This window comes from Eutrema salsugineum, unplaced genomic scaffold (assembly GCF_000478725.1).
Source record: "Eutrema salsugineum unplaced genomic scaffold, Eutsalg1_0 scaffold_5, whole genome shotgun sequence".
Lineage (NCBI taxonomy): Eukaryota > Viridiplantae > Streptophyta > Magnoliopsida > Brassicales > Brassicaceae > Eutrema > Eutrema salsugineum.
The window spans coordinates 13,830,247-13,855,780 of record NW_006256612.1 but is presented as its reverse complement, the minus strand read 5'-3'; the positions used below and the strand labels follow the sequence as shown (position 1 = coordinate 13,855,780).

Genomic DNA, 25,534 nt, shown 5'->3' with positions numbered 1-25,534 from the left:
GGCCTAACGCGCGCAACGCGCACTTGGTGCGAGTGGGAATGGGATATGGCTGTTTATGCGCGTGGAGTCACGCTCTCTGACTTTTGACTGAATTTTTTTTTTTTCTTCTTCTGTTAAAACCAATAAACAACGAGTATTTTATATAGTAAACGACATCAATATTGCATGTTATGCCGTTTTTAGGCAAACTAAAACGACGAGTATTTTAAGTTTCGTCAATTCAAAAGTAGAGTATTTCAAGATGAGTTTTTTCAGGTCAATATCAAACGGACGAAGAAGAAGGTGCTACTGGAGAGACAGCCTACGAATCCGAAACCAAAATTGATGACAATATCCGCTCTTTCTTCGACTCTGATCACAGCAGAAAGTTTGAGCTTTCGAGAAAGACGATGCAAAGGAACACATGGCTGCTCGGTTTGAGCAGATAAAGGCCGAGTTTGAAGGGAAACAAAGAGCTTCACGATGACAAGTGTCGTTTCTATGAGGTTGTTCGTTCGTGTTGATGCTCAAGAAAGACCAGAGATTATTGCAAATCAAATATTCAAAAGAAACATTATCAATCAGCAAGACAACAAGAGACAAGTCGAGTTCTAAAAGAGTAACTCAAAGCAGTGACGTGTCTTGTTCAACAGTATACACATATACATACACTTGATATTTGTGTATAGATGTGGAGGTTTTAAAACGTGAAGGTGATCGAGGAACGGGAACACACAGATCTGGATGAAGTTTTTTCCTTGTTAATTTTACCCGGCGGGAAACAGATAATTTTTTTTTTTTTGGGGAAAAGCTATTTTCTTCCCCAAATAAGCTCCCTTCTTCTTCTTAAAACCTAATAATTTCAATTTCAATTTCAATTTCAATTTCAGTCTCTTGTATACACTGATCTGCTAGTTCTAGTGAGCGACAACAACCTCTCTTCCTCCGAATGATTTCAATGGCGAGTGTCCCAAAACCCTTGGAGGAAGAAGATAACCAAAGCGAAATCGAACTCCACCACGACCACGACAACGTTGATATTCCTTCGAATGTTCGCTACGCTTCTCTCGAGCGCGTCTACTCCGTTTCCTCTTCCTCCTCTTCACTGTGCTGTGCTAGCACCGCCGGTTCCCACAATGTCATGTCCAAGAAGCTCAATGCCCACAAGCTCACAAGTTGTCCCGATGATTTTGAGTCGCAGCCTCAACGGCGACCGGAGATTGTTCACGTCTACACTCGCCGTAGGATGCGGCGGCGGGAGTCTTTCCTTGACGGGGAGAAGCTTAAGAGACGGAGGATTGGTTCTGGCGAGCTGATGAAATTGGGCGTTGATTCCACTACTTTAAGCGTCTCTGCCACCCCGCGTTTAAGGGGTTGTAGAATTAACGCTGCGTGTAGCGGAAACAATAAGCGAAATGGATCTTCCCAGAGGAAGGGGAAGCTAATCACACCTTCTGCTACAGCTAAGAGATGGGTCAGGTTAAGATTCAACTATGATTTACTTTTTTTGTTTTATCCACGGACTTTGAAACAGTGTCATCTTAGAGACAAGTCTCTGCTTCATCTATCTGTTGGTTTGATCTTTGTATTGCCCTGGCAGGTTAAGTTATGATGGTGTCGATCCTACAACTTTCATTGGGCTGCAATGCAAGGCAAGCCTTGAGCTATACATTTATGTGCTTTACTGGCTATGCTGTTCATGTTAACACTTGATTCTTATCTAATCTCTAGGTTTTTTGGCCACTCGATGCTGATTGGTATCCTGGTTCTATCATTGGATACAATGCCGAGAAAAGGCGTCACATTGTAAGTTCATTCTGTTTATTGTATCTGGCTCATGCAAATTATATATGGATTTTTGGTGACTTCCTAAGTGTTTTTTTTTTCTTTTCACATCTGTAACAATATTGTACAGATTAAGTATGGAGATGGAGATGGTGAGGAGTTAGCTCTTCGTCGTGAAATGATAAAATATTTCATTTCCCGTGAAGAGATGGAGCTGCTAAATCTGAAGTTTGGTTCTAATGATGTCGCTGTCGGTGGTCAAGATTACGATGAGATGGTTGTATTGGCTGCTTCTTTTGAGGGGTGCCAGGATTTTGAGCCTAGAGACATCATATGGGCGAAACTAACTGGTTAATATCTCTACTGAACCGATTTCTGTTTCTTGTACACGTATTTTCTTAACTTTTTGTAGAAGAGACTTAGGCATATATATATAACCTCCCTTTATGGTATAAGAAACTTGATGCTGTTAGGAAGCATAAACTTACCACTCCTAATTGCTGTTAGACTTTTGTGATGATTCGTAAGTGAAGATTGCCTAGCTTTCAACAGAAAGTACTTCTGAAGAAAATCAAATATACCTACTGAGAACCATACTGCTGTTTTTCTTAACTGTCCCGGACAGGTCATGCTATGTGGCCAGCAATTGTTGTGGATGAATCTGTTATTTTAAAGCGGAAAGGTCTAAGCAATAAGGCACCTGGAGGAAAATCAATCCTTGTACAGTTTTTCGGCACTCATGATTTTGCTAGGTTAGCGAATCCTCTTAAAATTAGAGATCTTGTTATATAACCGAATACCGAATTGTTGAAATGACTGTTACACATCATAATTATCAAGTGAAATTTGACATTCTGTTCTTTGGTTATATAGAATACAAGTCAAGCAAGCAGTCTCATTTCTTGAAGGGCTTCTCTCGCGGTCTCCCCTGAAGTGCAAGCAACCTCGGTTTGAACAGGCCATGGAGGAAGCAAAAATGCAAGTTCTCTTGCTTTTCAACTTTGCTAATCTAGCGAAGTTGTTACCAAATAGACTATTTTCCTATGTTTATCTTACATGAACATGATGCCTGTGCTAACTTTCTGTAATTGACCTCACCCAGGTACCTAAAAGAATTTAAGCTTCCAAGAAGGATGGATCAACTTCAAAAAGTTGCTGATACTGATTGTTCCGAAAGGACTTATAGTGGAGAAGAGGACAGCTCAAACTCTGCTGAGGATTACACTAAAGATGGAGAAGTCTGGTTGCGACCAGTGGAACTTGGAGACTGTTTGCATACAATAGGAGATCTGCAAATAATAAGTCTTGGTAATGTATGAAACTTATGAGTATATTGTATCATCCTTGATCAGAATGGATCCTGCTCATTATGCATAGGCGTATATCAAATTTTCAGGAAGGATCGTGACAGACTCTGAATTTTTCAAGGATAGTCATCATACTTGGCCTGAAGGGTATACAGCTATGCGAAAGTTCATATCACTAAAAGGTCAATTAATTACCAGTTTTCGTGCTTCTATATTGATCAGGTAGTTCCTATCTTTTAATTGATTGAATTAGTTCATCAATATGCACGATTTCTTGCTTTAAAATCAATCAGATCCTGGTGCATCTGCCATGTACAAGATGGAGGTTCTTAGAGATGCCGAGTCAAAGACTCGCCCTGTTTTTAGAGTGACAACGAATAGCGGTGAGCAGGTTAGTTTTCTAGGTGGAAGACTTGTGTGCATAGACAACTTTAATAGACATGTGTTACATTGATACTTGATTTTTTTGACAGTTCAAAGGAGACACTCCATCTGCCTGCTGGAATAAAATATATAATAGGATAAAAAAGCTTCAGAGTGCTTCAGATAGTCCCGATAAGTTGAGTGAAGGCAAACTTGAATCTGGTACAGATATGTTTGGCTTCTCCAACCCAGAAGTTGATAAACTTGTACAGGTATTTTCTTCTTGAAACTTAAATTATTTGTACTGGTTTTAAATTTGTCTCCTTTTACTACTTCAGTCACTGGACTCTCAGGAGTTTTTGCTAGGTTCTTTGTTGTACACATTTCCTGGACCCTCGCGGTGCTCTGCCTTCTGATTTGTACTTGAAACACAGAATTAGGAATCTTCTATGTTTAGTGGAGTTTTAGGATTTTCAAGCTATGTACATTAAATCTTTCTTCTTATCTCTTTGCACTTAAGTGCCTTAGTTAGATTCCCTCTTGATGCCGTATGATAAGCCTTAACCCTACTGGCAGGGGCTTTTACAATCCAGACCAACTTCCAAGGTTTCTCAGCGCAAATATAGTTCAGGAAAGTATCAAGATCATCCTACTGGTTACCGACCTGTGCGGGTTGAGTGGAAAGATCTCGACAAGTGCAATGTCTGCCACATGGATGAGGTTAACAGTGCTTCCTTCTTGATGAAAATTTTTGTATGCTTTATCTTGTAAGCTTTCATAAGTTAGTTCATCTTGTACGCTTTCATAAGTTAGTTCTTGTCTGCAGGAATATGAAAACAATCTGTTCCTGCAATGTGATAAATGTAGAATGATGGTACTACTCTTTCTCTGAAATTTTATATACTATTTTATATCGTTTTAGATCGATACTCATTAGTCTATAGTGGCTGGCATCCTTTCTTTTTTATGATGACGCTCAGTTCAAAAGTTCTGATCCTGGACTAGGTCCATACTAGATGCTACGGGCAGCTGGAACCCCGTGATGGCGTTCTGTGGTTATGCAACTTGTGTCGTCCTGGCGCTCTCGATATTCTTCCACGATGTTGTCTTTGTCCTATAGTTGGTAATTTGACAAAACCCTTTCGGTATTGAGTCTTTATATGCTTTCAATAGTGACCAACAAAAGATCTTTTAGGTGGCGCTATGAAGCCGACAACTGATGGGCGCTGGGCTCATCTGGCGTGTGCCATATGGATCCCAGGTTCAATCTTGACCATTTGTTATCTGAATGTGTCTGCTTTCTACTATGGATTTAGGAGGGTTTATTTTGATTTCCAAGATGTATGAGTGACCCTTGTGATATTATGCAGAAACATGCTTATCGGATGTCAAGAAGATGGAACCCATTGATGGGGTTAATAAAATCAATAAGGTTTGGGCTTATCTTTTTCAGTTTCCCTTACATCGGTTGTCTCGAATAGAGTAAGTGACCTTCGCAGCATAGTCCAATTTCTAGTAGCCCCATGATGTTTGATTAGTATCTTCTTTTCTGAACACTTCAAAATAGGATCGTTGGAAGTTATTGTGCAGCATCTGCGGGGTATCTTACGGAGCTTGTATCCAAGTAAGAATTCTTTTGATGACAAGAAAAAGCTGATTCATTGTGTAATTACTGGCATTCAGAAGAAAATAAAGTAATGAGCTGCATAGGAACATACAATTTCTGAGCTTTCCTGTAGATTTTGGGTGCCATTGCTTCCCATGGTTTGATTTCGATTTAAATATCAGTACTAAATAAAGTATTTAACTAGAAACAATGATGCACATTTTCAGTGTTCAAACAGTTTTTGTCGAGTGGCATATCATCCACTATGCGCACGAGCTGCTGGTCTCTGTGTTGAGGTACTTTCATATCCTACATTCATTCATACGTTTACTCGACCACTCAACTCACAATAAGATGGTTCTAAATAAGATAGCATTCTTGTACTGTTCGTGTAGCTTGCGGATGAGGATAGGCTTTTTCTTCTATCAGTGGAAGATGATGAAGCAGATCAGTGCATTCGCCTACTTTCATTTTGCAAGAGGCATCGGCAAACATCAAATGACCACCTAGAAACAAAGTACATGGTCAAACCTGCTCATAATATTGCCAAGTATCTTCCACCTCCTAATCCATCTGGCTGTGCTCGTACTGGTATGCAGTTGCATTGACCAATACCTTCTAGAAATAAAGTGAACATTTACAGCACCTCTGTGGGATGAAATTGTTTTGCTAGTTATTCTCTTACCTCACATGCGGCAATGTGTGTGTTTTGTTTATCTTTAGTGACCGTAAGTTATTCTCTTGGACTTTTACACATAGATCTCATGTATTCTTCACATTTTGCTTGCTTGTATTCATGCTCACATCTAAGAGGGCACTGTATATGTTAGTTCATAGCTTTATGTTGCAGAATTGTTAACATATTTTTCTCTATTTCTGGTAGAGCCTTATAATTACATTGGAAGAAGAGGACGAAAGGAACCCGAAGCTCTTGCTGGTGCTTCTTCAAAACGATTGTTTGTTGAAAATCAGCCCTATATTGTTGGTGGTTACTCTCGACATGAATTTTCAACCTACGAACGCATTAATGGATCAAAGGTGTCACAGATAATTACTCCAAGCAATATTCTGTCTATGGCCGAGAAATATAGATACATGAAGGAAACATACAGGAAGAGATTAGCATTCGGTAATCATTTAATCAGCAATCGTAAAAGATTTTATTACTACTTTAAAATATCTGCTATGTTGCCCCAATTTTTCGTGTCTTTTGGGTGGGGTTGGGGGGTGCTTTTGAAGACCAAATTAGTGGAATTTCTGTAAGAAGAGAAAAATGGTAGAATTTTTTTGTTTTCTTGAATTATATGAGATGCATGGTGTCATTTCTGTGATGGGTCTCTGAATATATTAATCGTTATTACTGCTTCTGGATTAGATGGAAAACTAACTTTTTCTGATCCTTTTTTCCTTCAAATTGGTTCACTTAACAGGGAAATCAGGAATTCATGGTTTTGGGATCTTTGCAAAGCTTCCTCACAGGGCAGGAGATATGGTTTGCCTTCCTACCTTGAACTGTCCATTCTTGTATGGTACTGTAATTGGTAAAGTGCCAGTCATGAGGATATTGTGAACTGGGTGGGTGCAGGTGATTGAATACACTGGCGAACTCGTTAGGCCTTCAATAGCTGACAAGAGAGAACATCTTATATACAACTCAATGGTGGTGCGTATCTGACCTTGTACATTTTATACTCTATAGAAGATTCTGTGAACAGTATTGGAACTAAATCAGCATATTGATCTGTGCTTTTTCTCCAATAGAACCATATTGATTGTGTTTTTGCTTGAGCACTGGCATCTACACATTTTTCCAGCTTCCACTCACTAATATTTGGGCTCCGATATATTTGGTTTAAGTAATGAATTGTAAGATGTCAGTTCAGTTAAGTAATATATTTTATGATATAGGGTGCCGGGACCTACATGTTTAGGATTGATAATGAACGGGTCATAGATGCTACAAGAAAAGGAAGCATTGCCCATCTGATTAATCACTCATGTGAGGTATGGTCGAGTATTTGTATTTGACGAAGTTAGTATCTGCAACAATATCACATTACTTATGAATTTGCTTTTGTACAGCCTAATTGCTATTCAAGAGTCATTAGTGTTAATGATGATGACCATATTATTATATTTGCAAAGAGGGATGTCGCAAAATGGGAAGAGCTGACCTATGATTATAGGTTTTTCTTCGTGCCCTTTATTTCTCAGGTGCTTTTGACCATTATCATTTGCTGATTTTTTGTTTTTATATATTTTCAAACTTGCAGGTTTTTTTCAATTGATGAGCGCCTTGCATGTTACTGTGGTTTCCCAAGATGCCGGGGTGTTGTAAATGACACCGAAGCCGAAGAACGACAGGCAAATATTCATGCTTCTCGCTGTGAGTTAAAAGAGTGGACAGAGACCTGAGAGGTAAGCTACATTTTTTAATATGTTAACTTGGAAAAACTTGCTCTTTGTAGCTTACGAAAGCTGGTTTCCAGGTTGGTAGTTGTCTTTTATCCATCGAAGACGAGTTCTTTTATGCGTCTTGATCTCTTCGGATGATGGTCTAATTTCATGGTGAGGGCAGCCATTTGTATTAAAAATATGGTTAACCTAGTCATAAAGTACAACATTTATATGAATAGATGTCTAATTTACAAAATCCTTTTGTTTACGATTGAATGTAAAGCTCCTAACCATTCGATTTTGTGCTTACTTGATCCAGATCTTCACATCTGCTATTTCTACACGAGATCTTTGTCAGGAAACCACACCTTTGCGAATTCTCATGATTCTGGCTAACTTTCCCCTCTAGAGTCGCCCATTAATCTCCCTGAGCACATACTGTAACTCTCAATTCTCTGACTTGAGATAGCTCGATTCTATCCCAAGGTTTTGTATAACAATCCATTTATTGTACAGATACTAATTAGTACTTAAACCACAGTAACCCTTTTTTTGTAACAAGAGGCACATTATAATCTTGGATAAGTGAAATAACCTACATTCTCTTCTTTCTCCAGACTCAAATGGGCCTGAAATCTGCTGTTTCTCTGATTTATTAGGGTTATACATGATGGTTCCATTTATGTCCATATCATGCTACAAAAGAATTGTTGCATCTGGTAAGTACTATGATTAGAGAATTTAACAAGGGATTAGGTTTTTGAGGTAAAAGTAAGAGGTGAACAGTTTTCTTCAGTCTGACACACAACATGTGAAGGAAGAAGTCCTTATCACTCCTTTAGTCCTTTGTAGTGCTAACTTTATTTTCCACCTTTTTTTGGTTCTCTGTGCATGTGACCCTTATTGGTCGTATCCCTCTTGACCCATTCTCTCTCTCTCACACACACATGCACACACGCACAAACGCGTGTCTTAATGTTTGTTTATGTGTGTGTTACAGCGTGTGTGTATATTAGTATATATACTCAGGTTTGAAGTCTAATGCTTCCATAGTTCTGTTAGCTTGTGTCCAAATGCCAATATATCTCAAGTTCCTTCTTTGGGCATCTCTTGCTCTCTTGCTTCTTCAAACGGGTAAGTTCAAACTTGTCTAACTATATTTTTATCGTGAGTGTATGTATGTATAGACATGTGAATGCGGGTTGTATGTTTAGGATTTGGAGAAAAATGTGAGAGCAAAAGCAGTGAACCTACAGTGAGGCAGGCGCAGGTGAAGTGGAGAGAAGGAAAGAAGTTCAGAGTTGAGGTAATGAACAAATGTCCAATGTGTCCAATCATCAACCTTCGTCTGAAATGTCAAGGATTTCCTCAGTCGCTTGTGGACCCCGCGCTCCTCCGTGTTCTCTCCTCTTCTGCCGGAAACTGCGTCGTTAATGACGGCTTGCCATTGAGTCCAATGCAGACTCTCTCTTTCAACTACTCCAACTCACACCAGTTGGCTCTGCGTCCTTTTTCTTGGTCTTTTCAGTGCGAATAAATCAATAAGATTGTTAAATCAATAAAAGTAGATCTCTTTGTTCATCAATCTGCTGGTATATCTTTTGTATAATCTATATTCAGACCACCTTTTTTTACCATTTGAGCACAATGTTGAATCTATGTACAAGAGAGAAACTATAAGGAGTCTCTACTACAGGTAGAAAAGAGTAATGAGAAGAAGTAACGACGGTAAAAGCAAGGAGGCATCTAAAGGATATGCAGAAGAGATATAATGTGAGCCTACAAGATGAACTGTTCCTGTTCCTTCATCTTTTACTTTTATGCTTGATGAGCCTGCAGAAACAGAGACGGGATAATTATAAATTGTTCCAGATTCAAAATCTTTCACAATCACTATGAGACATGAATCTTAATCTGACACTTACAGTTGTACTCCGTCCACCCGATGACCTGATTTTCTAGATCGTAGAGAACAAGCTTGTTTGAAAGGACCAAATCTGCAAAGGGAATGTAAGATATTGTGAGCATTGGGTTCTTGTTTTACAATGGTAGAGACAACGGGACACAACACAAGATCTAGAGCTCGCTTTTGTAGGATACGCCGTTTAAACTATAATGGAAAGCAGGATGAGATGAAGAAAGGTTCGTGAGTATTCTTAAGGTACCTCCCAAAAGTGTCATGTTTCTCCTATCTCTCGATTGCATTCCACTATTTTGCCAACCAATGCACCACATTCCTTCCTGAGAAAATTTGGTTTAATGAGTATGAGGTGAAATGGGTACCCTGATGCGAAAAATCAACCATAAAGGCTGAAGATGCTTACATAAGGGAACAGATAATCATGAGGATAAACCCTGAGGAAAACCGAGTTTTCGAAATGGAAAGTGACATTCGGAAACCCCTCATCAACTCTACAGCAAAGGCAACATGTGGTTTCTTAGGAAAACGATTGTGTGATAATAAATGCATTTCACAATTTTGCAGTATCAATGATAAATTCAAGACGTAAAACTAACCTTCCAGAGTACTGAAAGCATTTATAGTCTTTATCAACTATGTGAACTTTCAGAGCAGGCTCTTGCGAGGTTATCTAACAAAAGATCCAGGTTTATCAGAACATAATCTGCAGTAAAAAAAAAAAAAAATTGAAAACTTGAAATTTTCTTGCAGTGTACCTTCTTCACCAGTGGTTCATAGATTATCTCTGGAAGATAGGCCAAGGTTGTACCACTGTCAATTATTGCTCCTTTTCTGTCTCCCGCTTGAAATAAATCAGCTGGAATCTCTAGAAACTCCTGACCGACTTGAACTGCTGTCATATTGACATTGTAATGTGGTCTACAATTAAAAACAAAAATAGTCCGTTAACAAAAAAGACTAGAGAACGAATATATTCTCCCTCCAACGGGAAACGCAAGAAGATTCACTTTATGTCAAGTAAAACCTCTAGCTATTCCTATATACTCAGAGAGACCATTATATCTCAGCGAGCAAGCGTATAATATTAGTCTAAAGCAGGCCTATGAGAGGAATAACATGGTGGCTGCATCTACCGGTATCACATTGAGGTTTTAATCCAAGTGGAAAAAGGTATTGATGCATATGATTACACAAACGCAAGAAAAGGTAAAACAATTTCTGACATACTGATTGGGTACCAATGGTGTCATGTTTACTTTTGGTTGCACAACACGTCCAATAGCAAATATGCCACCTCCATTTCTTCCATCTAAGCAATGAGCAAATATTTTTTTCACTCGCCCTGATGAAGCCAGCTGGGAAATCATTGAGGAATTAGCTTTTCCAAATCCAAGTATTCCGTCAAGTGCTTCTTCATTAGAAGCGTCAAGATCTCCTGACTGCCTAGCACCACACCTTCAAGATCATAATAAAACATTAAGAAATGGAAAATGAAATGACGGATTAAGCTTCACTGCAAGAGGAATGATAAAAAATTGTCGTGGACAACTGGTATACAATATCACGAGATTTTTAGGGATTTGAAAAGATACATAAGAATGAAAGAAATGAAATGAGCTGTGCTCAGAAAGCTATCTAACCAAAATAAACAAATCAATCAACTATCATAATCAAAAGCACAAGATACTTCTGTAACGCATATGGTTTATCTGTGATACTCCACTCGATGAGAATATCACCAGACATGATGGAGAACTAATTCACATGTAACTTTAAAAAAAAACAAAAAAAAAAAAGATGCCAGGAAGCACTTTAACTTCTGTCAGAATCATAAGCAATCAAAATTTATCTGTTTAGCCTTTTTAAGGATTGTTTGCCAATTAATTAATCAGCTTTACAGTCTTAATCTTTTATTTGGTTCACTGTACAAACTAAAACAGTGACCATAAACAAAGAAAGCTTGTGCTCTTTTCAGCGAGAATAGAAAGAAATGCCAACAAAGATGCAATTTTTAATGTTGCAGCAGCATGCTACTTAAAAGAGAAGTGAAGTGAAGCGAGATCATAAATAGTGACGTACCCAAATATGACACTCCCATTAGCTGTTTTTGTCTTGAGATCACCAGCTACACTGTCATACTGCACAACATCTTGTACAAAATAACCCGCAGTAGAGCTCCCATCTCCATATATTTCAAGATAAGGACACGACATATTAGCTTTGCAGCCTGAGAGAGGACCGCCACTTATCTGGTAGCAAAAGTCTTCATCGCAAGAAACCAACTTTCCGCTGTTTGATTCCTTTATGTTGTAGAGCGTCAGCTCGATCTATATGGGTAAGAAAGCGTATAAGAAAACATCTGAATAGAAGCATAGAAAGGTGCCAGCGACAAGAATCTCAGAAAATGTAGATGAGATAGAAAGAAAAGGCTTACACCAAGAGTGCTTCTTCTTGGACATTGTTTGCACTGAATACAGTTAACCCACATGATATCACTCCCTGTGTCGACTTGAACATAATAGCTCTTTGCAGGAGTTCCAATCTCAATTTTTGCATAGTATAGCCTTTAGATGGATGAAAAGGAGAAAGCAATGAAAAAGAGAAAGAGAGAGAGAGAGAGAGCACACAGAGATCAATGGGACGCATAAATGCCTGAATTCCAACTGCAAGTTGTATAAAAAAAATTTCAAATTTGAAACTGCACATTACGAGATTCCTCAAAAATTTCTCTAACTCCAGTGACCAAACACTAAACAATAAGTTTGGATTTCATGTTTATAAGCATAAATCGAAGTAAGTCTCAGAGACAGAAACGAACCCGAGAATATCAGGGCGACCGGTTCCACCGAGGGGTAGATCGATTCCGGCGAGAATTGTGAGCTGGCGCCGGTCATCGTGCTCCTTGAGAGCGCTGAGAGAGCCTTGAAGCCTAGGATAACGGTACTTAACGTTGAACACTCCGGGATTGGAAGAGACGCAGGTGGAGAAAACGAGCGTAAGAAGAGTGAGAAACCAAATCAGCGTGATTCTTGGAGGATGAGAGCAGATGGAGAAATTGACGATTGATGATGTCATCTTCCTTCTCCCTCGCGCCTGATTTTTTTATATGGCGTATATCGTCTTCGACGGAGGAGTTGACAGAAATCACCGGCCCGGCGACGACGACGACGACGACGACGACGACGAGGGAGCGGAGGGAAAGGGGGAAGTTGAGAAATTTCAGAGTTTGTTGGTCACTTCTTCCACCAATACAGCCATTTCCTCCTAATTTTTATTTATTCTTTAATTTTTATTTCTTCCGTGGACTTTTCAATTTCCTTAAATCTTCCACTCATTTTATTATGACTTCAAAAAAAAAAAAAAATCTTCACCTACATATACAGTATATACAGTAAGTTGGAGAAGCCCATGAATAATTTGTTAAGAGATGTAGCACTAACATGTTATGTAGAAGTAGAACATACATTGAAAATGTGGATCAATAGCTATTAATCTCTAAGAAAAGAAAATCGTTGACAAAAAAACCTTAAACAAAACAATGGGATCCATTCACAGCCACTAGCTAGTTAGTCACATAGCCTACAATGTGAATTTACGTATATTATTTTCTCGACTTGTGAATTATGTATAATGAAAAAACTCAAAAACTCGTATACAAATTTATAATACACCTCAAACCACATTTTGTTTTCTCTATTTTACACACATTCTCCAAATACAATAATTAAATATGGTTTTACATACAGAAAAATAATAAAATTTTGTTTGCATAAGTTCTACAGGGACAAGCCCAAGACAAAAAAAGAACACTTTCTTTTTTTTTTTTTTACCACAAGCAATTTCACTTATTACGTAACACTTCTCGACTGAAGCAAGGGACTTGAAAACATGAGCGATACAGAGACTCAAGAAGAGGAAGAGGAAGGTGCAGTTGAAGGGTTGAATGCTTTCTGCTCGGCGCAACTGAGCTCCTCGTTTGGTCCTGCGTCTTCTCTTCCAATACCCAAGAGGTCGAGGAAATACAAGTAGTGTGAGACTATGTTGTTCATTGGATCAATGTCACCTTGACCACATGTGAGCTCTCCGTACAGCACATTCATGGTGCTTCCAAAAGTCGGACCACGTTTGGACAAAGTGTCGTTCTTTGTAGGTTTCCAGTTTCCAACAAATATGTCGTGAGCTGAGGGCTGATTTTTCTTGATTGGTGTCATCCATCTCCACACTGCGGCTTGGAAGGCAAGTGTCGCGTTCTGCTCGATGTACTCGGGGTGGTTCAAGAGATCAGCTTTCAGGGCTTCTCCAGCTGCGCCGTAGTTGAAGTTCCTTCATATAAACACAAGTCAAATACTTAAAAACTCTGATGATCCTTGAAATTGAGTACATAAAAATGTGAATTGTTTGCGAGAGATGCTTACCAGTAAATGGGTAAGGCACCGCGTCCGTAGTATTCAGCTCCAGGGCTGCAAGGGTACTTGAATTTCCAGGAATCGTCACAGTAAGATTGGCTTGGGCTCATTTCCCTGTTATAGCACAGACCCCAAGCTAAAGGCCCTCCTGTTGCAACTCCGTAGCCACCTATATAAGATAACACATTAAACACTCATGCTAATGCAACATATAAACCACAAATTCTATCTTGGGAATGCCCATTTTCATGAACGCGAATGTCCGCAGATTAATAAGATGAAAGAGCTATACAGCTTATAGCATCCATTCTTTCTATTCATAACAGCATCCCAATATATTTCTGTTTTTAACCGTCAATTATGTAAAAGAGGACATATGCTTTATAGATAGCTCACTTAGGCACAGAGATTCATTCGGTTAAATACGATTTCACAGAAAATAATATTAAAGCCTTAAGAGTTCTGAAGAAAACTCACAGGACGTTTTGCTGGCGACATGACCGAGGAAAGCAGCAATTTCTTTCTGTCCCATGAGCTTTCCACCAGTGGTACCAAAGCCAAGAGGCTCATAGAGTGCAGCGGCGGTAATGAAGGACTGGTAGTCCCAGAAACCAACAGCATGCGCAACAGGAGTGTTTCTTTTGGCAAAGAGTTGCTCAAACTGATAAACCTGAAAGTAATCTGATATTGTCTGGTTACAGCAGTATTCTGACCACCAGCTGCATTCCCATCCCTGCGTGCACATCTTCTTTCCCTTCACTTTCTTAACTTTGATCGTTTTGTCTTCCCCATTTGCAACTAAAGCCAGGCATGATACAGCCAGCAGAACCAGAATAACTATTGAACCACTCCGGATCGTCACCATAGCTTACAACTATGGAGCAAGTATCAGCTACAAGATCATAGAAAACAATTAGACGGGCTTCTTACTTGAATTTGTCTGAAAAATTAGAAACTTTTTCATTCTTCCTAACAGGCAAATACTACTCCCGAGTCCTCAACATACTATCAAGAAATGAATTTAAACGTGATTTTTTCCAGGAGAGATCTACACACAACAAGAAATATGACAACATGCTAAAACCAAAACACCAAATACCGACAAGTCAAAAGCTGAAAATCTAGAATTCAGCCTCGGAAAAATTGGAATCAGAATAGGAAGAATCAAATCAGCCACAAACCAAAAACATGGAAGTCTTAGTTCAAGTAAGTAAAAACTAACAACACTTGGCTGACCCCTAATAGCTGTAGATTGACCGATATCATACCAAATTGGAATAAGACTAGAAATATGAAGTATAGAATTTGTGAAGACTTCAAAATGTGAATGTAGATCAGAGATTGTGAGATCACCAAACCAAAAATGAATCAATTCCTGAGTCAATATTAGCTGTGAATCGTTACCGAAACTAGATCGAGTACTTGAAGGAAAAGCGCTAACCTGCAATGTCGAGCAGCTAGATCCAAAGAGATCGAGAAAATGACCTGAGCTTCAACGGGACAAAAAAACTGCTTTTTTTGTTGCTTCGTTGCCGAGAAAACAAGAGATTCTCAGGAAAGAAAGAGAGGAAGGACTAAACTAAAGCGGGTGACGGATCAGCGGTCTCTATCAACCGTTTGATTGGAGTGAAATCAACGGCTTAGATTGCGTTTGGTGAGATGAATGTGTCGGTATGAGAAGACAGGCTGGTGCGTGTTGTGGGCCCTAACTTAAGTGAAGTGGAGCCTTCCACCGACAGCCAAGCTCCTGCGAAATCTCCCCGGTTCAACCAACCGGTTCGATACGGTGTAATCCAATTCGAATAATTATTGGTTTATGCTGTTCAAGCGAGAGAGTATGGCCCAATGGGCTTTTAGTTTGGCCTTTTTATAAATGCTAAACAAATTTGGTCAAGTTTCAAACAAAAAAAATTCTCTCTCTCTCTCCTCCTCCAGTCTCGTCTGTCTCTCATTCTCTCTCTCTAAAAGTGTGACAATGGCGTCTGCTTCGAAGCAAAATCCTTCGTCTTCCAAACCCCCAAGGCACCCGTTTCCCATCTCCGCCACAATCCCCACAAAATCCGGTGTCTCGGAAGAATCCCAATTTCGAAACCCTAATAACCCTAGCACAAGCGTCTCACCGTCGACGTCAAATTCCCCGATTTCGATGGCAGTGGAGGATCAGATCTTCGGACGTTCCACTCACCTCACACGCCCGGAGCTTCTCCGACGCCGATCGCACAACCTGAAGCAGCTCGCAAGATGCTATAGAGACCATTACTGGGCTCTAATGGAGGATCTCAAGGCGCAACACAGAGAGTATTACTGGAAGTATGGGGTTAGTCCTTTCAAAGAGGAGAATCATCAGCAGAACAAGAGACGAAAGGTTGGGATTGATGAAAATGCCGCCGTTGAAGGTAGTGGAGACAACGATAACAACAATGGTGGCAGCAATGGCTTTAAGAATGACCTCAATCCGAACAGAAATTGTGTGGCTTGTGGTAATGGATGCAAATCCAAGGCCATGCCACTCACGAATTACTGTCAGCTTCATATTCTATCGGATAAAAAACAGAAGCTTTACACGTCTTGTACTTACGTCAACAAAAGGTTCGTTCCAATTTCCCTGTCTCCTAGTTTCTAAATTTTGATTCACAGTTATTCTCTTGCTAGTTTATAGAGTCGATGCTTGACTCCTTTTGTGTTTTTTTGCGACAAAGATAGTATTAGGATACATCTTCCTGAAGTTCTTACTGTAAGTAGAGACCAGATGTCAGATGCTATAATATTTGTTTAAACATTTGGTTTGTTATATCCCTGATCATAAAAGAGCTTAAATTTTGTATTCGGAAGTGCAACTAACTAGCATGTGGTGATTACTTTACCAGCTCTATTCTAACTTGGTGTTGTTATACTGTTGTATATGCAGAGCTCAGTCAAAAGCGATAACTTGTCCAAAACCAACACTTGCATCGACCGTTCCTGCCTTGTGTAATGTGCACTTCCAGAAAGCCCAAAAAGATGTTGCTCGGGCTTTGAAGGATGCTGGTCATAATGCTTCTTCAACAAGCAGGCCTCCCCCAAAACTCCATGACATTGTGGCCGCGTTTGTGCATCATATTCAAGCAAAAAGGAAAGATCTACGGAGAGAGGGCAAATTGAAAAGCTCAGTAAAAGAAGAAATTACAAGCTACACCGAATAGTTAGAATGCAGAGAAATAATTCGTTTCCACAATTGTGCAAAAATGGAAGGTAAGATAACTGGCGTACACAACTGGGATATAGGTAGCTGATCCTAATTTGATTCGATAGACAGAGATACAGTAATCATCTATGCCTGAGCATGAAGAAAGTTTATTTTTTTAGTGTTGATATTGGTTGATTTTTCATTTTCGTTTGTTAATCCTAGCAAAGCAGAGCTGCTCTTAGGGTGATTAGCTTCTAACTTCTGAGAGGTGTCTTTGTGGTGAATGGTGCTGACAGTCATTGCCAATAAGTTGCTTTATTTAGCATTTTGTGTTGTTGCGTAGAATATACAGCAGGTGGTGTGATTTTCGTATACATATGTTGTGTTTTGTTGAATGTTGATTAGCTGGACCTAAAACCCAATACCTTTGTTAACCTACATGGCAGTGTGTAACATATAGGTCCATAGCCTCTATTCAAGCAGTTTATGTACCTGTTTGACCGAGCGCGCTTCTTCCACGACATTGACAGATTTAGGTGGGAGTGCCTCTACAAAGTTACAACTTATAAGGAGCTTCAGCCAAAGAGAGGACACATAGGTTTAGTCTTTTTCTGTGTTTTTTTTTGGTCAAAGACACAAAGGTTTAGTTAAGCGTTTCAAATCTATTTGAAAGCGAGGTTTTCTTTGTAACCACCGTAGAATTAATTCCTAACAGTTTGTTTTGATTCTCGTCACGAGCTTGATTCCAACATATAAACACTGTCTTTTCGCAAGAGGGATGAGTCTAATTTTAAGAACTTCATTAATAAGGAGGCTGTGTAATTTGAAATCTGCCTTTGGGCCCTTCAGGACTCTGCTTTTAGATTGGAGATTGATGAAAACATGCGTCACATAACATTCATCCGAAGCTACTTTGGCTTATATATTAAAATGCACTCTCAAGATCCAGCAAATGCGTGTTACTCACCTTCACCCGCCATATTGAGCATCTAGAATCAGAAAATACACTTTTTAACCAGTTTGGACAGTTAAGTGAAGTACGAAGAAGATGAAATAAAACATCTGAAATGCATTTATCTACTTGTAAGCGTCAACACACATTCACGAAGATGGAATGAGTCAAGAGGATAGTAGTAATGCCACTACCTTCATAAAGAAGGTTATAGACCCAGTTACCAAGTTAAGATTAATTACCTCAACAAGTAGAGGTCCATAATCAGTTAGTGATAGCTTTCATAAACACAGGTCTCCCAAACCACTCCACACAATCCAGCTTTCATCTCTCTCAAGTAATCAGCTTTAGACGTGTAGCTTAACACATTCATTACACGAGACGATTTTGGGAAAGAGAATAGTCATAGTGACATCACGCTCGGGTCAGTTAGATTAGTTACCTCAGTAGGTCCATGACCAGTCAGGTAAAGTGAGTGCTCGTTAAGAAAACAGAAGGCTCTCTCATCACTGCACAAGGACAAGAATCCAGTTCTTAAGTTGTCAGATGTTAAGCTCTATATACTGAAATTAACCAGTAGGGGAAATGGGAAAGAATTTGATGTTTTTATTCATTAACTGATACCTTTATTTCCGTTCTTAAAATCATTAGACTAAATAGTAAATACTACTAGTACTACACATACATGGAATTACAGTCAAGAAATCATTATACGTGTTTCGGTTAAATTTCAGACCTTCACAATGCCTTTCCGAGATCTCTTCCTCAGCTAACAATGGCTGAGATGCTGTTCATGTAAAAAACATCTTCACTATAATTCCTAGTCTCATTCAGCTGCACAACTGGACGGTACAGGCAACTGCTTGTGCCCAGTATTTGAGTCTAGCTTTCACATCATCCGGATTATCACCTGAAAAACAACATAAACCAATACATTTCAGATATGATATCCAAATGTCCTGAAATCTCACAGCAGTCTAGATTTGTGGCCTCTGTATCAAGAACGAGATAGATATCACACAATTCCTCATGATGACTTGAACATTTGTTCACACTAGTAATAAGCAACAACCCAATTACCCAAATGAAATTAGAGAAGTTAAAGATAGATCGAGAATGAGAGACATTTATACCTGGGCTAGAAATCTTCCAATTGGCAATCGGGGTGGGCGTTGCCGGTGAATGCGACGGAGAGTCGTCCACCGACGAACTTTCCGGTGACCGGTTATCTAAGAACTTCTGGCTCATGGAATAGCATAGCTCCAAGGCAGGTAAAGTGTTGCAGAGCTCAGGGATCTCGTCGTAGCTGAAACCAAAGCCTAGATCCAGACAACCCTTGAGATCTTCGAGATCGTCATCGGTTAAGCTCTTGGATCTCGTGAGATGATCGTCTTGATTATCCAACGAGGCAAGAGTCTCTACGTAGCCTTCCAGTAACACAAGGCTCTTCTTCTTCTCCAGCTTCTTCCGATTCTCGCCGCCGCCGTCGACGACAAGTGATCCGCGGGTAGAGATCTGAGCCCACGCATCTTGGATTCCGGCTTTATCGTCAGATGTTTCGGCTTGTGGAGAAGAAGAGTATAGCCATGGATCTGATGATTTGCAGCGAACACAATCCATCACTCACTAATTGCTCTTTCTCAGTTCGAGTATCTTTCTCTTTCTCTCTATCTGACTCAGTTTCCTTATATATAACAAATGTCTGGAGAAATTTTATTAGAGTTTGATTTGGTTACTTATAAAAGCCGCAATGAGCTGTACATAACATGTTAATGATGATGATGATTTGATTGATTGATAATGATGATGTGACATCTTCTCGCGTGAATATTGTCGTGTGAAATTGGTGGGCCCCGAAAATAAATTACTATTTACTATTAGCACCGATTTAGGGAAGGAGTTACTTCTAAACGATGATTACTCGAAAATTCAAAATTTATAGACTTTTTTGTTGTGTCAACCCGAGAATTTGTGTTAATCAATCAACGGTTTTTATGTTCGTCGATTAAAAGACGCAATTCGGTTCAGGTCAATTTTTTTTAGAAAAAAACACTAATAGGAAGAAAAAAAATCTACCATCATCAATGAGTAACACAACTAACAACACTATATATAACTTATGAATTTTGAACTCTAATATCGAAATCAACTTGTATATTGGTGTGATCGGGATAGTGGACAGCATGACATGTATGATGTGTGTGAGTATTTTGTATGTGTTATGTGGAAGTATGATTGTCATTTGTCACATATAAGTATATAACACAGTGTAGATGTAAGGACTTGGTTGTGACACCCAGATATACAGTTGGTTATACTGATCGGGGGCAGGTGGCGGATAAGGAGTGGAGCGATCCTAAACTGAAGATGAAATATAGGCCAACAAACCCACGTGGCCTATCTTTGTCACTCAATAATTTAACTTGGTAGGAGAAGATTACAAAGTCACATCATTATTGTTGAGAGAGCTCCCAATTATTAATATACGGTCCAAATTTGTTCCTACATTTATGTCCATTTTCCATGCATTTTTACAAATGAGAAATGCTCCTTTTAACAATACTGTAATTCTAAATTTATCTACGATAGTTGCGAGTCTTTGGAGGAAACTAGGTTACATTTTCCTTTCGGCTCTTTTCTTCTCAAAGTCGGTCCTTGAGTTTGATTTTTCTTTTTTTCTTTATTAAGGTGCGGGTCTTAATGTTTTTTTTTTATATAAATAGGGTAATAATATGATTGTGCACACTAGCACTCGTGGTGCTAGGCTGCGAGCCGCAACGGAGACAATTGTGGGATCCACATGATCTAACGCTTTGATCCCCTGAAACGGTGAAAGGTTACACTTACACATGTTACTTTTTACAACAACAATTGCTAAGATTATATATTATATATATAAGGACACGATATGATTATCAAAGTATGGTTTTTCTTCTCTATCGTCTGACTTTTATTTGTTTTCTTGTCCTCACCACATCAAACACGGATTTAGTCTCTGGGAGACTCTTTCTTAATTAGAAGAAAATGGAGAACTAATTAAGGTGAACATATATATACTATCCCCAGTTGCATGCGTGATTAAACCTGTACGACTTTTCCAACATCTAATATATATGGTTTGTTTCTTACATAAACTTAAACTTGTTAAGATTGCTATCAAGATTAATATTAAATTATTTAGAAGGTGTAAGAATGATTTTACATTAAGTGACTACTGACTTGTGATATATGTAATGATAGTTTGATAAGACCACTGTCATTATAGAAAACTTAGACTGTATTTACTAGATTAACATTATTAGCTGTAATGTGAAAACCAGAAAACAAATCATTAAAATAAAAAGATACTGCAAGCGAACGATTTGGCATAAAAATTAACCATATTTGAAATAAGATTTAATTATATATAGCTATCTCTTATCAACCATCTCATTAATTGTTTAATGTATCCAATTGTCTTTGGTAAACTCTTTGTTTAAGGGGAAGTAGAACAAGTAGTGTGGTTTCCCATTTGAACGTATTAAAACAAATATCGGAATCTACGTACTGAAGATAGGACTTAAAAGATGAGAAACATAGATATCTTGTCATAAAAGTAAGAGAAACTGCAAACCCTTTTCATATCTATAATATACAATTATAAAAACTTGGTCTACCTTTTTCTGTTCTTGGCAAGACTTGGACTTCTTCAACTGAATCATTTAATTATAAAGGGGGTGAAAAGTCGTGAGACTTCTCTTCTCTCATTTTGCTTCTCACATGGAGGATTACCAAGTGAAAACGCTGGATGAGCTCGAAATCGAATCAGAGGAGGAGTGGTTCGACGCACCTGAAGAAAATGATCAGATTGTAACATCTATCCAACACAGTTATGTTACTGTTCTGAAAGAACAAGATATTCGAAGGCGTATGGAAAATGAGATTCAAAGTGTTTCAGTCGTTTTCTCAATCTCTAAAGCCGAAGCCATACTTGTGCTATCTCACTCTCGCTGGTAAAAAATGCATATATAACACTGTTCTTAGTTTTGTATTTTTTTCTTCTACAAGATACCCTTTTTTTGGCTATATAAAAAAAATCTCTCTGATTCTTTAAATTTATATATACTCAGGGATGTTAGTGAATTTCACAAGAAATGGTCTGATGATGCTAAAAGTGTTAGAGAAAGCGTTGGCTTATTGGTAACTGATGCACCTTCTGATGACAAAGACAAAAGAGTAATCTCGAAATAATTCCATTATTCTACTCTTTTTAGTTTGTTTTGTTTTCTCCGAGTCTAAGTTAACACCAGATCACCATCGTATAGTTCTTTTGCGGAGTCTGTTCCAAATTACACCCACTTAAGAAGTCTGCATCGGTCTCCTGTGGCCATCGTGTATGCATTAGCTGCTGGACAAGTATGATCTCGTTAGATTCGAATGTTTATTCTAATTTTTCTGTCGACCGACCTTATTATTACATCTATGTTGACCTGTAATCTTATAGGTCATATCACCAATATCATCGATAAAATGCCAGCTAGTGATGACTGGTATCAGACATTGAAATGTCCTTACGAATATTGTCCAGCTTCTGTTGGTCAAGATATGATCGAGAGATTTTCTTCCGAGAAAGAGAAGTCCAAGTATGATCGATTTCTCTTTAGATCTTACGTTGACGACAGCAAGATGGTATAAAAAGAAAAGCCATAAACAAAACCTTAGATAGATCACTATATACGAACTAGCTAGTTGCTGCTTTAAGGTCTGACTTTAGCTTTTACTTTTTCTTTTTTTTTGGCATTAGATGAAATGTTGTCCTGTCCCGGGGAGTAGTTGCACAATTGATCTGAGTAGTCCTGAATCTGGAAATTCTGATGTCTTCTGTCTCTGTTTGCTTAGTTTCTGTTGGAATGTGAGTATCTTGGCCTTGAATATTTCTTGTCTTTAATTCCACTTTATAATATTGTTATTGAATCTTAGCTTCAGTGCAGCAACGACGCTCACAGTCCTGTGGACTGTAAAACAGCTGCAAACTGGTTAGCAATGGACGACGTTTCTGATTACCAAAATCCAGACTGGTAAACACAAATAACTTAAAAGTTTCGGATATCTATAAAACCTTGAGATCTTACAAATGTTTCAATATTCTTTTGAGATTATGATTTTAGGGTACTAGCCAATACGGTGCCTTGCCCCAAGTGTAAGACAAGTATCAAAGTAAATGAAGATTGTTCACTGAAGATGACATGCTTACCTCCTTGCAACTATGATTTCTGTCGGTAATATACTTATAAATGAACTCTGATCTATCTATTAATTCATGTCATGTGGTTAACTAATTTAATTTTTAAATGAAATTTCCTCTGCAGGAACTGCCGTGGTGAGTTGACTGGACACGGGGACGAAACTGGCTGGGATTTATACACTTGTTACTTTCACGTTGCGGTACTTTCTCTGATCTTTTAAAATTCAATTTGATGGTTTGTGTTTGTGTGTAATGAGTACTGTTTGTATTGATCCTTCTTATTTTACCTTTGGTTAATGTTTTGTAGGTTGAAGAGACTGATCAATGTCGGAAAATGGCAGAATCTTCGGCAGATAGATACAATGATTGTTATGAAAACTGGACGAGTAATGAATTGGTATATACGTACTTACTTATGAGTTTCAGATTCATTTTTCACTTATGAAAGATGCATTGATTTAGCTTGAGTTGGTTTCTTGAGCAGTTGATGCAAAAAGCAAAAGCATACCTTAAGCAACTACACACTGATATTGTAAGAGAGATCTCTGTTGTCTTGCTATTGTTCTGTTTCAGTCTCTGTATATTAAAGGCTGAATCATTATTTTTTTTTTTTCGTTTTGACAGATTCCAAATCTAAGTAACATACAGTTACCAACCGTACCGCAGCTTGAGTTCATTGCAGAAGCTTGGTCTCAGGTTAGCAAAATTTTTGAACTAGTGCCAGAAATATATGTATTGTTGTTTTTTTACCAGACATAACTTAGGTGATGCATAAATGCTATATACAGATCATGGAATGTAGAAGGGTCCGGAAATGGACTTATGCATATGAATATTACCTTAGAGAGGATGAGGTCGAAAAGCGAGCTTTCTTGAAGCATAAGCAAGGTCTGTAACTCCAGTAAGCAAATGCTTGTTCACTAGTAAGACCGAGAGATTAGGCTAACAGTTCTATGTTGAAACAGAGGATGCAGAGATTCCTTTAAAGAAGCTGTATGACTATGCAGAGAATAATCTGCAGACGTTTCTTCATGCGGATGGTCCATCAGAGGATTTTGATAAATTCAGCATCAATTTAACCTCACTAACTAGGTTTTACTCTCTCTCTCCCTCTCTCTCTCTCTCTTTCTTTTGTATATATTTTTTTTCTTGTATTCCAAGCAAGATCCAGCAGAAAAACCCTAAACTTAAATAATTTGTTATGTTTCATTACAGCATAACGCGAAATCACTACAAGGGTCTGATAAGAGATCTTGAAGAGGGCTTAACTAATGTTGTCCCTGTTTCAAGGTCTCAAAGGGCACAGAGCGAGGATGCTAGTGGTTCGGGCCGTAATCATGACGATTGATCGGGCTAATTGTTGATTACTAAAAAAATTATTTGATAATTGCGGACTTCGTGAATTAGTTAAACAAAAAACAATAAAAGAATGAACTCTGTTTTATTTGTCAACGAGTTATGAATTCTGTTTTATACACGTAAAGAATAAAAGAGTGTGGAAATCGTAGTAGGGCCGTGCCTATGTAAGAAGATTGGAAATCTTGGTATACGGGCCCTTTTTTTTTTTTTAAATTATGCTTAAATTTTTGTGATTATAATAATATTAAGGTCACATGTATCAAGATAATATTTTAGTCTTTAAAATAAATTATAATTCATTATAAAAAAACTAAAATATAGTGAAAATAAAATAATTAACTCGCATATATCATACTCACAATCATTTTATTATTAATATGTTTAACTTTTTAATAAAACAAAATATTACACTTGCACTAATTTATTTTTTAGCCACAAACTTATACTAAATTTTTGTATATTGCTTCGGATCTCCATAATCTTAGACACGGCTTAATTGTAAAACTCTTTTATACTATTACACACTTGGACCAAAATGCGAAGAAGGGCTAATTTATTTTACACAGGTCGATGTCAAAGAAATAAGCATTTGATACTTTACTTCCTAACTTTTTTTACGAGGATCTTGGGCTCAACTGGAAATATTAAATATTCAAACTGAGAAAGTCAAGAGTCTTCAACGTGTAAATGTTGGGGGATGTGTATCATGGTTTATGAATAACAGATTTTGAGAAAAGGAATCTGTCACATCAAAGAAAAAAACCAATTCGTTAACTAAGACGCAAAACACCAAAAATGCAACACGTCTTGTTTGAGAAAGAAACTGAGAATCGATTTAGTAGCGAAGAAATTTATGGAGAGGCAAAATTTATTTTGGCTTCAATGGTGCTATATACGTTTCGTTCTTAGATTGCTATTTATTTTTGATAAGAGATTCGAGCAAGACGGTTCGTTCCCACAAGTTTCTTACATTACTCCAGATCTTAATACAAGTAGTTAAAAACAAAGAAGAAATTACTGTATGCATAATAAAGGATATTAACTAAGCCATCTGTTGTTGACAACAACA

General features: G+C 38.2%; 7 protein-coding genes across 12 annotated transcripts; 4 read left to right on the top strand and 3 right to left on the bottom strand.

Moving 5' to 3' along the window:
* The first annotated feature begins 275 nt into the window (after positions 1–275).
* Positions 276–7,975, top strand: LOC18994284 (histone-lysine N-methyltransferase ATX2). Its single transcript, XM_006417920.2, has 26 exons — positions 276–1,458; positions 1,580–1,631; positions 1,711–1,785; positions 1,895–2,114; positions 2,390–2,516; positions 2,638–2,742; positions 2,867–3,072; positions 3,161–3,253; positions 3,365–3,462; positions 3,545–3,706; positions 4,011–4,154; positions 4,261–4,308; positions 4,440–4,557; positions 4,630–4,695; positions 4,805–4,866; positions 5,002–5,058; positions 5,268–5,336; positions 5,436–5,631; positions 5,924–6,169; positions 6,471–6,532; positions 6,626–6,703; positions 6,949–7,044; positions 7,123–7,226; positions 7,314–7,458; positions 7,530–7,608; positions 7,757–7,975. The coding sequence occupies exons 1-24, from the start codon at positions 929–931 to the stop codon at positions 7,453–7,455; spliced, it is 3,156 nt and encodes a 1,051-aa protein (XP_006417983.1). The 5' UTR covers positions 276–928; the 3' UTR covers positions 7,456–7,458; positions 7,530–7,608; positions 7,757–7,975.
* A 473-nt stretch (positions 7,976–8,448) lies between these two features.
* LOC18994285 (uncharacterized protein At1g05835) lies at positions 8,449–9,071 on the top strand. The gene is made up of 2 exons (XM_006417918.2): positions 8,449–8,571; positions 8,652–9,071. Exons 1-2 carry the CDS (start codon positions 8,511–8,513, stop codon positions 8,972–8,974), a joined length of 384 nt encoding a protein of 127 aa, XP_006417981.1. The 5' UTR covers positions 8,449–8,510; the 3' UTR covers positions 8,975–9,071.
* Positions 9,033–12,615, bottom strand: LOC18994283 (aspartic proteinase-like protein 2). Of its 2 annotated transcripts, none has more exons than XM_024153111.1 (10): positions 12,177–12,615; positions 11,793–12,021; positions 11,438–11,685; positions 10,586–10,813; positions 10,114–10,276; positions 9,955–10,028; positions 9,762–9,849; positions 9,603–9,678; positions 9,363–9,434; positions 9,033–9,270 (listed from the first exon to the last, which is right to left on the bottom strand). In XM_024153111.1, exons 2-10 carry the CDS (start codon positions 11,844–11,846, stop codon positions 9,128–9,130), a joined length of 1,146 nt encoding a protein of 381 aa, XP_024008879.1. In that variant the 5' UTR covers positions 11,847–12,021; positions 12,177–12,615; the 3' UTR covers positions 9,033–9,127. The 2 variants fall into 2 exon arrangements, with proteins under 2 accessions (XP_024008879.1, XP_006417982.1); XM_006417919.2 differs by having other exon boundaries at positions 11,793–11,922.
* A 380-nt stretch (positions 12,616–12,995) lies between these two features.
* On the bottom strand, positions 12,996–15,351 carry LOC18994282 (chitinase-like protein 1). Its single transcript, XM_006417916.2, has 4 exons — positions 15,206–15,351; positions 14,242–14,656; positions 13,774–13,933; positions 12,996–13,681 (listed from the first exon to the last, which is right to left on the bottom strand). The coding sequence occupies exons 2-4, from the start codon at positions 14,627–14,629 to the stop codon at positions 13,264–13,266; spliced, it is 966 nt and encodes a 321-aa protein (XP_006417979.1). The 5' UTR covers positions 14,630–14,656; positions 15,206–15,351; the 3' UTR covers positions 12,996–13,263.
* Positions 15,352–15,673: 322 nt separating this feature from the next.
* On the top strand, positions 15,674–17,674 carry LOC18994281 (INO80 complex subunit D). 3 transcript variants are annotated; one of them, XM_006417915.2, is made up of 3 exons: positions 15,674–16,353; positions 16,673–16,995; positions 17,377–17,674. In XM_006417915.2, exons 1-2 carry the CDS (start codon positions 15,740–15,742, stop codon positions 16,944–16,946), a joined length of 888 nt encoding a protein of 295 aa, XP_006417978.1. In that variant the 5' UTR covers positions 15,674–15,739; the 3' UTR covers positions 16,947–16,995; positions 17,377–17,674. The 3 variants fall into 3 exon arrangements, with proteins under 3 accessions (XP_006417978.1, XP_024008318.1, XP_024008317.1); XM_024152550.1 differs by having other exon boundaries at positions 17,461–17,579; XM_024152549.1 differs by having other exon boundaries at positions 17,391–17,520.
* Positions 17,675–17,687: 13 nt separating this feature from the next.
* Positions 17,688–19,584, bottom strand: LOC18994280. 3 transcript variants are annotated; one of them, XR_002898009.1, is made up of 6 exons: positions 19,016–19,584; positions 18,619–18,792; positions 18,325–18,391; positions 18,125–18,227; positions 17,898–17,919; positions 17,688–17,783 (listed from the first exon to the last, which is right to left on the bottom strand). XR_002898009.1 is itself a non-coding variant. In XM_024152551.1 (2 exons), exons 1-2 carry the CDS (start codon positions 19,500–19,502, stop codon positions 18,713–18,715), a joined length of 567 nt encoding a protein of 188 aa, XP_024008319.1. In that variant the 5' UTR covers positions 19,503–19,584; the 3' UTR covers positions 18,479–18,712. The 3 variants fall into 3 exon arrangements, 1 of the variants encoding a protein (XP_024008319.1); XR_002898008.1 differs by lacking the exons at positions 17,688–17,783; positions 17,898–17,919 and having other exon boundaries at positions 17,980–18,391; XM_024152551.1 differs by lacking the exons at positions 17,688–17,783; positions 17,898–17,919; positions 18,125–18,227; positions 18,325–18,391 and having other exon boundaries at positions 18,479–18,792.
* A 2,057-nt stretch (positions 19,585–21,641) lies between these two features.
* Positions 21,642–24,615, top strand: LOC18994279 (probable E3 ubiquitin-protein ligase ARI12). The gene is made up of 14 exons (XM_024152906.1): positions 21,642–21,874; positions 21,992–22,097; positions 22,187–22,277; positions 22,366–22,550; positions 22,666–22,773; positions 22,848–22,939; positions 23,030–23,140; positions 23,231–23,306; positions 23,414–23,503; positions 23,591–23,638; positions 23,731–23,802; positions 23,895–23,994; positions 24,072–24,198; positions 24,322–24,615. Exons 1-14 carry the CDS (start codon positions 21,642–21,644, stop codon positions 24,452–24,454), a joined length of 1,572 nt encoding a protein of 523 aa, XP_024008674.1. The 3' UTR covers positions 24,455–24,615.
* The last annotated feature ends 919 nt before the right edge of the window (positions 24,616–25,534 follow it).

Coding starts and splice junctions, on each gene's coding strand:
- LOC18994284 (XM_006417920.2), top strand. CDS start 929: ATGATTTCAATGGCGAGTGTCCCAAAACCCTTGGAGGAAGAAGATAAC. Junction 2,743..2,866: donor GCCATGGAGGAAGCAAAAAT/GCAAGTTCTCTT, acceptor GACCTCACCCAG/GTACCTAAAAGAATTTAAGC. Junction 5,632..5,923: donor ATCTGGCTGTGCTCGTACTG/GTATGCAGTTGC, acceptor TATTTCTGGTAG/AGCCTTATAATTACATTGGA.
- LOC18994285 (XM_006417918.2), top strand. CDS start 8,511: ATGCCAATATATCTCAAGTTCCTTCTTTGGGCATCTCTTGCTCTCTTG. Junction 8,572..8,651: donor TCTCTTGCTTCTTCAAACGG/GTAAGTTCAAAC, acceptor TTGTATGTTTAG/GATTTGGAGAAAAATGTGAG.
- LOC18994283 (XM_006417919.2), bottom strand. CDS start 12,433: ATGACATCATCAATCGTCAATTTCTCCATCTGCTCTCATCCTCCAAGA. Junction 11,686..11,792: donor CAAGAAGAAGCACTCTTGGT/GTAAGCCTTTTC, acceptor TTACCCATATAG/ATCGAGCTGACGCTCTACAA. Junction 9,679..9,761: donor ATGATTATCTGTTCCCTTAT/GTAAGCATCTTC, acceptor AAATTTTCTCAG/GAAGGAATGTGGTGCATTGG.
- LOC18994282 (XM_006417916.2), bottom strand. CDS start 14,629: ATGGTGACGATCCGGAGTGGTTCAATAGTTATTCTGGTTCTGCTGGCT. Junction 13,934..14,241: donor TGTCGCCAGCAAAACGTCCT/GTGAGTTTTCTT, acceptor TATCTTATATAG/GTGGCTACGGAGTTGCAACA. Junction 13,682..13,773: donor GGTGCCTTACCCATTTACTG/GTAAGCATCTCT, acceptor GTTTATATGAAG/GAACTTCAACTACGGCGCAG.
- LOC18994281 (XM_006417915.2), top strand. CDS start 15,740: ATGGCGTCTGCTTCGAAGCAAAATCCTTCGTCTTCCAAACCCCCAAGG. Junction 16,354..16,672: donor TGTACTTACGTCAACAAAAG/GTTCGTTCCAAT, acceptor TTGTATATGCAG/AGCTCAGTCAAAAGCGATAA.
- LOC18994280 (XM_024152551.1), bottom strand. CDS start 19,502: ATGGATTGTGTTCGCTGCAAATCATCAGATCCATGGCTATACTCTTCT. Junction 18,793..19,015: donor TTGGAAGATTTCTAGCCCAG/GTATAAATGTCT, acceptor GTTGTTTTTCAG/GTGATAATCCGGATGATGTG.
- LOC18994279 (XM_024152906.1), top strand. CDS start 21,642: ATGGAGGATTACCAAGTGAAAACGCTGGATGAGCTCGAAATCGAATCA. Junction 22,940..23,029: donor GATTACCAAAATCCAGACTG/GTAAACACAAAT, acceptor TTATGATTTTAG/GGTACTAGCCAATACGGTGC. Junction 23,307..23,413: donor CTTGTTACTTTCACGTTGCG/GTACTTTCTCTG, acceptor AATGTTTTGTAG/GTTGAAGAGACTGATCAATG.